The sequence below is a fragment of the Euprymna scolopes genome, chromosome 2 (assembly GCF_053919585.1).
Source record: "Euprymna scolopes isolate OS-2025 chromosome 2, ASM5391958v1, whole genome shotgun sequence".
NCBI classification, from domain to species: Eukaryota; Metazoa; Mollusca; class Cephalopoda; order Sepiida; family Sepiolidae; genus Euprymna; species Euprymna scolopes.
The window spans coordinates 128,266,718-128,278,360 of NC_136483.1; the positions used below are offsets into that span (position 1 = coordinate 128,266,718).

Here is an 11,643-nt window from a genome sequence, read left to right on the forward strand (position 1 = left end):
CCAGACACACACACACACACACACACACACACACACACACACACACACACATACACACACAGACATTCAGCTTTATATTACATATATATATATATATATATATATATATATATATATTGTTTTTAAAATATAATTATCCACTGACACGTGTTTCGTCGTCTATCACTCATCAGTGCTTGAATCTATATATATATATATATATATATATATATATATATATATATATATATACATTTTTATTTATATTCAGATAAACAAATTACATGCTCACCATACAGACCATAACAATGTTCCATTAGTTATTGTTTCTATTCTGCTAGATCTGCAACAGACGTGCTTACAGTTATATCTCATAAGATTAGCGAATCTCCTGACAGAGGCTTCTTATCTAAAGCAATCGCTCTTGACATATCAAAGACCTTTGATAAGGTATGGCATAATGGACTACTTCACAAAATCTCCAGTTCTGGTAAAGCTGGAAATGTCTTCTTGATTATTAAATCATTTCTCTCTGATAGGTTTATAAGAGTAGTGGTTGATGAGCAGAAATCAGAAGCTCTCAGTATTAATGCTGGAGCCCCTCAGAGGTCTATCCTGGGCCCAGCTCTCTTCCTGATCTACATAAATGATCTTCCAAATCACATCCTTACATCATTCGTAGACATTTATGCTGACACAACTACAATGTATGGTAGCACATCAAAGACAGTAAACGACCAAGTTCTCTCTCATTCTCTTTCCTCTGGTCTTGAGCATGTGGTACAATGGGGAAAGAAGTGGCTGGTTACTTTTAATGCATCTAAAACCAAGCTTCTATCTCTACACCATCTACACTCTGATGCTAATCTGGCATCGGTTGAAATGAATGGCTCTTGTCTTGGGGAGGCTTCATGTTTTGACAAGCTTCTGGGCTTAACCTTTACTTCTGACCCAAAATGAAACACGTATATCAAATCCATTGTCAAGGTTGCTGGAAAAATGGTGGCATCCTTCTACCGCTCCAGTTGATATCTCACTACTGATGCAATTCTCTACCTATATAAAAGCCAGGTATGGCCAATGATGGAGTACTGTTGCCACATCAGGGCAGGAGCTGCTAGAAGCCCCTTATCCTGCCTTGACAGTTTAAAATAAACTTTGTAGCTTAGTAGGAGATGCCCTTTTCTCTTCCTTGCAACCTCTTTCTCACAGAAGAGACGTTGCGAGCCTATCTCTGCTTTATCATTATTTTCATGACAAGTGCTCAGCTGAGCTTCAATCTATGGTCCCCCACCTCGCCAAACTTTCACGAAAAACACTCCTCTAGCCAAAACCAATATCACATTCTTTATCTGTGCCGAAACCTAAATGCAGATTCCATGAACAAAGCTTCTTTCTTAAAACTGCCCGCCTGTGGAAATCTCTTCCGATTGCCTGTTTTTTAGCTGACTACAATCTGATTGTCTTCAAGTCCAACGTAAACAAGTTCTTGATGAACCGTCCCCTTAAGTAATCAAATTTACAGAATTATCACTACTTATGTTTACTACGCTATAATCACATTGACTAATGTATACCCATTAACCCTTATCCTCGAGTGGCCTCCGGGCCTTGATAAGTGGTGATTCCCGTGTAAAAAAAAAAAAAAAAAAAAAAGAATGACTTCATGAAGTGACTTCAAGTTCCTTCCTCTGAAAAAGTTTTGTCCTTGAATGGAGACCGGGAAACAAAACAAATTAATTTGATATAGCAGTTTAAAAGGGGAGGGAGAGGTCACGTGTTCATAAATCATAGAGTTAGAAAAAGCGAGGAGCAAAATAAAGCAAGAAATGAGGGAGGAAAAGAGGTAGAGAGAAAAAAACAGGGAAGATGTTGGAAGAGAAGGAAACGAAAAGACCACAACTCCTACATTAAGCCAAAACGAAAGGAGGGGGGGGTAAGTATTTTTTGATGGGGTCTCTCTTTAAAAATCTACTAAAAATCAAGTAAATTATCCAATCAATACGAAATTTTAAGTGAAGAATTCACTTTATAATGGTGTATTTGTTTTCATAATCGATATTTACAGTCATGATCTTTATTGGCACGATTCAATAAAAATCCTATTTTGTTAATAAAATCTCATAAAAATGGTCAAAATCGAAGGTTATTATGTAGTATTATATGTGTTTTGAATTGCTCTTTCCGATGCAGCAATTGGATTTCAAAAAAATTCAATACTAAAGAAATTGCAAACGAAATTTCTAAATTATTGTGTTCAAAATTATTGACATGGTTTATTATTTTCATCTATTACCAATATAATTTCAACCAATTTCATGTTTGACATGGTTTCGTTACCTTTTTGTAGACTTATTATTCTTATTTAATGTTAATTTAAAAATTTTTTCTTTTTCAGATAATTTTTAGACAGCGTTTGCTTTGAATTAAGTTAAATCAAGGAGTTTTCGTTATGGTTAAGACTAAGGAACACAGCGAAGACCTAAAGGGAAGGGCTATGATAAGATTTTTAAGAAACTAAACTTTCTCAAATCCACTGTTCAAGCCATTGTAAAGAAGTTCAAATCACAAGGTCACGTTATGAATTTGGAAGGTCGGGGTAGAAAAAGGCTACTGTCCATGAGAGCAGAGCGAAAAATAGTTTGACGTGTCAACCAAAACGCAAGGATTACTGCTGGGGAGATTGTAAAGGAACAGAGAAGCTCTGGAGTGAATGTGTCTTGACACAGTTGGTAGAGTTTTGAAGAGAGCTGGTTTGAAAGCATGTCGCCGGAGGAAGATTCCCTTATTGAAACCTGTACATCTGAAAGCAAGGCTAGAGTTCGCAAAGCACCATATTGATAAAGATGCTGCCTTCTGGAAACATGTTATATGGTCCGACGAAACAAAATTTGAGTTAATCGGCCATTATAGTGTTTCTTCTGTTTACAGGAAATATGGCACAGCCTTCTTGCCTAAGAACACCATACCAACTGTGAAGCACGGCGGAGGCAGTTTGATGTTTTGGGGATGCTTTGCTGCCACTGGACCAGGACGACTTGTTAAGGTCACAAGCATCATGAAAAATGAGGATTATGTTAAAATCCTGAATGAAAACCTGAAGGACTCTGCTAGAGAGCTGTCACTTAATCAACGTCGGTGCTTCATGCAAGATAATGACCTAAAGAATTCAGCTAATCTTACTAAGAAATGGCTTGAGGACAACAATATCAATGTTTTGGAGTGGCCATGCCAGAGCCCGGACCTCAATCCCATTGAAAATTTGTGGAGGATTTTAAAATTGAGGGTAATGAAGAGGAAGCCTAAGAATCTCGTTCAGTTAGAGGATTATTGTCAGGAGGAATGGGATAAATTTACTGCTGAAGAATGCTACAAGTTAGTGGAAAACTATAATAAATGACTACAGCAAGTAATTAAGGCTAAAGGCCATATAGTCGATCTTTAGAATTACGGTGCCAATAAATTTGAACAAGGGAATTTTGAAATATCGTTTGTAATTTCTTTATTATTCATTTTTGTTGAAATTCGATTGTTGACTTGAAAAGAGCAGTTCAAGATATATATTATACTTTGTGATTTCCTTTGATTTAACCTTTTTTTGAAGGATTTTTAAGACAAAATGGGGTTTCATTGGACCGTGCCAATAAATATGATCATGACTATATATATATATATATATATATATATATATATATATATATATATATATATATATATATATATATATATATATATTGCCTACAAAACCCCCTTCTTTATTTGTGGGTATGCTTAAAATAATTAGTTGAAACTGAGTAAAATATATTGTATTGTGGGGACGATGAGGATTGTAGATAAAACAAAAATAAATAAATAAATAAACAACTGCGCACTATAAGATTTTAAGGTTGAATATCCGAATTTTGAATGTGTTATATTTTTCATCTTTTTGTTTTGAAGTGTGAAATTCGTTGACTATGTTAATAATAATTATCTTTCAGATTAGCAAAAAACAAAAAAACAAAACAACCACATTATATCTTTTCATTATTTTTGAAAAAAACATTAATATTAAATCTTTGAAAAATAAATTAATCATTTTCTTTGAGTGAACCCAATATTGCTAATATACTATTAAATAGGAAATGGTTTGAAGAATCGATGTCAAAAAAGAATAAATCGATAAATAATTGCGCATTTTGCTAAAAATACAGTAATTTCTTTCAGCAATTTCTTGTTGATTCACCCATGGTGGCTCAATCGTGATACTAGATGCAGGAGTTGTTTTCAACACATATGACGCCTAACATTCGGCAACAAATATATACATATATATATGTATATATATATATATATATATATATATATATATATATATATATATTTCTCCAACTTTACAATATGGCAAGAAAGAAGAAGAAGAAAGAAACAAAATACTGAGGATGGAGTTTGACTTTGAAATATATTTAAATCATAAATTTCAAACAAGTAAAATATTTGTTTATTTTTATAAAAAATTGCGTTGTAATTTGGTTTTCAAGCGCACTTAATGCGTATTTTATTACATTCAAATTAACTTGACGCTTCTATAGCTGAACTCCCACCTTCCTAAATGTGGACTGCATGTCACTTGTGTGTCGTTTGCGATTAGGGACGTTCTGTTAACCTAATTTTACTCAGACAAAATCTTCGGGTCTCAGTCCCTTCTGCATAGGTGAATGTAGGGTAGGCACAACCAAAAAAAAAAAAAATGGAAAAATAAACAAGTATTGTTGTTTTTGAAACGAATTAAAATCCATTATTCTTGAGCAACTTTTTTTTCCAGAAAGGCTTTTTTATATGAAAAGCAGAATCGTATACAATTTTTTTTTTACTATTTTTTATAGAATTTTATAGAATTATATTAGATTCACCCGGCGTTGTCTGGCATTAAACATATATTCAATTCCTTAAAAGAAATAAAGTAAAAAACATCGGAAAGAAACTGAGACATGTGCATGCGAGTATTATTTTTTTTCTAAACAGTTCACTTCTTGTAAGTAAAAAAAAATATATATGAGCTGAGATCGAAACCAAAGCCTAAAAACAGTGAGTAAAGTACGATAAGCCAGCTTGACACAATCTTTAAAAATGTTTTCACCCCTACTTATTCTTAACAATAATGTGAACGATTTGGCAATGCACAGTCGTGAAAGACTCAACAAGCAAATACAAATCTGATAACTCCCTAAGTACCAATTTTTAAATTTTTACCCCTTATCAACCTTTTTTCGAATGAAAACCGATTAAAAAGTTCTCGACATGTCTGAATATCTTATATACCAAATTTCAAGCTTATAGATCAAAAATTCATTGAGGTTTAGAATTGTCTTCACACACATTCTCACTCATATATATATATATATATATATATATATATATATATATATATATATATATATATATATATATATATATATAAATTACAATTAAATTTACCAAAATGATCCAAGATGGTAAAATTAAAATGTAATATAAATATTAAATAATTAATATTTATAAAGTTATCTCAGCCAGATGTAAAAGCTCGATAAAACCAAATAGGAGATAGAGCTTATAATATGAGCAAACAGTTAATAAAACATGTTTAAAAACACTTTGAAAAAGAGTTAAAAACATATTTAATCTGAAAAGGAAACACTTGATAAGTGGATAGTCCTTAATCTGCGGAGTTTCGAAGAAATACTTTCCTTCTCATCAGAGGGTAGGAATTAGCAAAATGCAGGATCGGATTTTGCATGCAAAAGTATTTGATGAAACAACAAGTAAGTCAAAGATCTTACTTGATAACAAAAAAAGTGAAGCAGAGGGAATATGGCGAAGAAAAAGGTGATTACACATGAATGGATAGTCTGGTGGAAAATAAATAATCTAGTGACGGTAAAATCCAAATATATAACTTCAAGAAAGTTAATTGAATTTCCATTTGCACAAGTAAAATCCAAGGAAATCCTGTAATTGAAAGATGGTCCAAAATAATCCAAAGGCAGAAATCCATGGAATAATTCACAAAAATGTGTACAAGGGAAAAAAAGAAAACAAAAATTCCAATAATATTAATAAAAGAAAAATAAGATATGCTTTTCGCTCTACTGCCGAGACACACACACACACACACACACACACACACACACACACACACACACACACATATATATATATATATATATATATATATCGTAATTTAGTAATTTAAATTTTATGATGTGAAACGGTTAAATTTCAAATCTAGAATTTTTATTATATGCAAGACAAAGAATACATTTCAATAAGTATATTTCCTTAACCTATAGGGTTTCGATGTTTATCCATCTCCTCAGAGGAAAAAATATTAGCAAATATTATAAATGGTTTATACCTAATTTGGTAAATGCAATAAACATAGAAAATCATAATTAAAAGTTTTTTAAGATTTTAAATCATAGAGTAAGGAAAATTATATATTGGTTCAAAATGAAAAGGATATTGAACTTCATATCCAAATTGTAGGATAAAACCTGAAGAGTTTTTTTTGTGGCAGGAAGGTAAAAGGATCCAATGCATCAATCGTAATTCTTTCAAGGTAACAATCCGAAGTAGGCATGATTCCTTGGTTTCTCTTTTGATTAGATGAGATAGCCGTATATCAATCCGGCGAAAATCTTTTTTTTTTTACTAAACATATATTTTTTTTTATATAGTTTTTTAATATATAAGTTTCATAATCTACTCCAAGTGTAATTCCAATTATTGAATAAAAACACACAGAGACAGATTAAACAAAATGAAATAAATAAAAGGAAAGAAAAGAATTGCTTAACAAAGCCAACCAAAATAGACATTTAAAAAAGTTAGATACAGCTTTAGTGATTAAAATTATGTTTATGAATCATATTTATAAATGAGCATAAGTGAAAAAGGTATCCAATTGAATTCTTATTCTAAAATTTGAAATGGTGGTCGTGGGAGAATCAAATTTGAAGAGATGAAGAAAAAGAGGAAACGAAAAAGGAAGAGGGGGAGATAGAAATAAAAGGGGGGGGGAAGAAAACGAGAGATACAGCAACGAAACCTATTAAGGCCCAGACAGACGTTTGCGGGACTCAAAATATAGGTCAAGGTTCCACGACAGAGGCATGGAAGAAGAAACAGAAAAAGAAGAAAATCAAGCAATGCCATAAAGAAACTTCACAATGAAAGAAAGGGAAAGAAAGTCCGAACGCTGTATTTTTCCCCACTTAAATGTTAACCAAAAATTTATATGTCTAATATATAAGGTAAAACTCCTAACTTTTATAAGTATTAATATTAGCATTTTAATGATTTATTATTATTAATGTTGTTGTTATTATTATTATTATTATTATTATTATTATTATTATTATTATTATTATTATTATTATTATTATAATAAAAAAAAAATTAATTCCATAGTTCAATGTTAAAACATATGAACCTAAGTTTATAAACTTACAACAAAAAAATGATTTAATATTTTACTAATTCTATTCTGCTTTCTTTTTGCTTCATTTTTGAATTCAGGTACAAAGAATTTCAAGAAAATGTTGAATTCTTGAACATTGTGAACACTTCCCCAATTGAAACAGAGGTCTACTTTTGTTTCCTCCAAGACAATAAGAGGGAGAACTTTATGCTTGACCCACCAAGCATGACATTAGCACCAGATGAATCCAAGAGACTTACCATATGGGCGTGTCCCCGGATGCCAGGACATTACTTTGATGCAGTTATCTGCTGCATTAAAGAAAATCCGGAGACAGTAATATTCCGAATATGCTGTGATGGATTCCGACCTGAACTGGAACTTGACAAAAAAACTTTTCAATTCGATAAAGTTCTAATATTAAGGTTAGTTTAATGGGTAAAAGTTATGTAGACTTACTGTGTAAATAATTTAAATGGTGACTATGCAATGATTAATGTTGTGGACTATAGCTCGAGTTCTGTATAACTTTCCTTAATATCCCTGGAAAAGCTCAATTAATATACTTTCCTAACTATGGATGAAATAGAAGGGTAGATTGTATTCTAAAGCTTTGGTAGAGCACAGTCTATTATGAAAGAAAACTTGGAAAAACAGAGAAATCTTAGACACATGGTATCAATTCATCTCAATTCTTCTGTTGTGATTATTTGAAACTTTGAACTTTTCTTTTTACTAAAGTTTGAAAGTGTACGATGTTAATATTCTTTTTTTCTCGTTGCCATTAAATCGCTGTAACACTTCGACTTTAATCGTTAAAGTCCAAGTCTCTTTTCTGTCACTAGTTGGCACAAAAGTTTCATCTTTCCTTCTTGACTTGATCCTCAGTATGCATTCCAATGAGCCGAATTTCATCACTTTCATGTATGCCCAAATAATTGCTTGATTATATTAGTCGATTTCAACTCATTTGCAAACTGCATTCAATATCAGAATGTCCTGAGCCTATTCACTGTTTTCACTCATACATTTCTAAAAAGTAGTGATTTAGTAAAACAACGATTACTAATTAAAAACACTGTTCTCATTTTTCATAACAGAAAGTATTTTTCGGTTGACATAAACTACAGTCATTTATTAATGCAAACCAGACTTTATTGTTACTGACAACTCAAATAACTGATCATTTTTGTAGTCTGTGATTATTCACAGTCTCAAAAAACAAGAATTGAAATACCCGTTGATAGTATTTGCTTTGTATATTTCAGTTCCAGTTCCCTGCACCACTATTTTGTCTGAATGAATCCATCTATGCAACAGTATACAATATATTCATCTTTCTTAATGACAACAATATTGATGATCCAGCATTCTTAATCAATCTATTTAATCCATTCAATCAATCTATTTAAATAATCTATTTAATTAATCTATTTAATCAATCTATTTAAATAATCTATTTAAATAATCTATTTAATCAATCTATTTAAATAATCTATTTAAATAATCTATTTAGTCAGTCTATTTAATCAATTTATTTATTAATTAATCTTTCTAATCAATTTATTTAATCAATCTATTTAATTAATCTATTTAATCAATCTATTTAATCAATCTACTGAATATTTTCATTAACTATTTTAATTAGATTGATTATAATCTAATTAAAATAGTTAATGAAAAAATTCAGTTTTTCATAATCTCTTTTCTTGGCAATAATTTTTCAATTCTTTTTTTTTTTTGTAATAGTATTTTAAATGTTAATTTTAAAAATGACTTATTTTATCTATTTCCATTATTTTACTTATAATTTATTTAAAATTTTGTAGATGTATAAGTCAGTATACACAGCTCTAGCTGAGAAGGACCCAGAAATACCGATGGTTGGTGTATAAACTCATCTGCGGGTGTTTTATTCCATAAACAGCAGAATCACATTAGCACGTCAGTTCTTGTTAGATCGCTTAAGTTAAGTGATGTTGAGCCTAGACAGTACTAGACGGGTGACCATTTGGGAATACCAGGCATTGTATGTTGGAAGATAGTGAACCTTCCCTGCTAATTTACACAGGTGTTGACACATTGAAACAATCGCACCTTTGTAGAAGTTTTGCTCTCAATTATGTGTCAAAGCTCTTGGAGAGAGTATACAATTCCGTTTTTTTTCTTTAATGGCTGTTTTAAAATTATATGGTTTACTCATCCTGCTGTGAAAATACAAATCGAGTGAAGACAAGTTAACCTGTATTTACTGGGTGAAAGGATTTTATTTAATCCTTTCACCATGACAAATTTAACACAAAAGACGAATCTGGTGTATCTTTTAAGAAGGCTGGCAGTCAAGAGATTGACAATTTTTGCAACAGTGCCAACAGATTTACCATGCACAGCGTTTCTTTCCAGGAACTTCCATTTATAGAACATAATACCATGGGATTGCTTCCTAGCTGACTACAAGTCCAATGTAAACAAATACTTGACAAGTCGTCCTCTTAACTAATCAAATTCTGTCCATTACACCCGGCGTTTTTAATCTTCTCATAGCATTGATCATCATCTAATTGATGATCTCACTGATCCGTAAGTAGCGTTTGACCTTGGTAAGGGGTGATTGATTAGTATAATTATGATTTTTTTCAAAACTGGAGTCACCCACAAACAATTATTTATGAGAATCAACATGGCAGTTACTATAATGTTTCAATACCTTTTTCAAGCATTAGTGCAGTCTTAGTACTGTTACATAAATCTAGCGATATCAGCATAGAATATAAAATATCAATATAAATCAGTAATGCTAGGACAGGTATTTGTAAATGCACTAGATCGGAAAATACTTCAAACAATATGCAAATGATAAAAGTTCTTGCATTGAATAATCAAAAACCGTTTCAGCGGTGCTCTGGAAGTCTTCTTAGTTTTATTCTTTGTCCCCTTATTTAAACTGTTTTTATAAAATTATAATAAAGTGTTAGAACATATTACATAAATAAAACATTATAGAACTATGTCCGAAATTGCCTAATTACTAGCAATGTGAGATTTCGTTTTGTTTAAAAAAAAAACCTTGAAATAAAAAATGAAAAAATGATGCAGCTTTTACACCTTTCTTCTTTTTCATTTATTTGTCAAATATAAAATATATAGTGCAAAATATAAAATATATAGTGCAAAATATAAAATATATAGTGCAAAATATAAAATATATAGTGCAAAATATCTCTATAGTGCAAAATGCAATTTATCAAAAATAAAGTCAATAATTTGCCATTTTTTTTCTAGGGAAGAGATGCGTACTATCTACCTACGTAATTGTACTCAACTTCCTGTGGCCTGGAAACTGATTGGAACGGAAAATATTGGAGAGGAATTCTCTGTGAATGTCCATAGCAATGTAGTGGAACCACTGACAGAATATCCACTTCATGCTTATTTTTGTGCTAAGAAACCGGTGATGATTACAAAGAAGATGATCAAGCTGGAGGTGAGGCAATTAACCGAATTGAATTCTTCATAAAATCATTTTCTCATTTAGAGAAATGAATTACATTTCTTGTGTTCATTACAAAGTTTTCATATTCTCCTTCACTTGCTTTAAACAGATAAGGAATGGGAACTAAACCTGTATTTAAGAACCATTTATTGTATCATTTTTTCGATCAACATACTGCCTGATAGATGGTTAACAATGATAATACTTTGCTGGTTAGTAATGTCATAATTTCCCTAAACTTACTCCATCCACTCCTAATTCTTGTAATTACATTAACACCAGGTCCACCCTGTACTGCAATGGTATCACCAAAGTAGAAAAACATTGCCATCTCTACAGCTGAGAAGATTAATATTTCTGAAACGTTCGTATGCAGTATCACTGAAATAATGAAACATGATGTTTTAAAATTTGTTTTGGGTTAAAATTGTTTTCTTTTCCAGAAACGGCAAAAATAATCATTGTTACTGTTTTCTTCAATGAAAATAGAATTGATTGCAGTCAAAGGTTGAGTTTAAATACCCTCCACTATAATCTATCTATATAATTATACAACTCAAATGACCTTGTAACGATGTATGTAACCCACTTTCTGGTTTACGACATCCAGTTGCGCATGCGCGCGCATAAGCATTAACCCATAACAATGTAAACAAATAAGCACAAATCGCTTCTTTTGCAGATTTTGACCTGCACACTGAAATATTAACGTTATTATTTCGAAATTATT

At 31.3% G+C, this 11,643-nt stretch overlaps 1 protein-coding gene across 4 annotated transcripts in view; it reads left to right on the forward strand.

Annotated features, from left to right (window-relative positions):
- LOC145295994 (hydrocephalus-inducing protein-like) overlaps nucleotides 1–11,643 on the forward strand; it is an 865,028-nt gene that overhangs the window by 608,982 nt on the left and 244,403 nt on the right. For all 4 annotated transcript variants that reach the window (XM_080141978.1, XM_080141990.1, XM_080142009.1 and 1 more), the window contains 2 exons: nucleotides 7,519–7,845; nucleotides 10,703–10,904. In XM_080141978.1, the coding sequence (XP_079998104.1) occupies nucleotides 7,519–7,845; nucleotides 10,703–10,904 (529 nt within the window). The remainder of the gene's footprint in view (nucleotides 1–7,518; nucleotides 7,846–10,702; nucleotides 10,905–11,643) is intronic.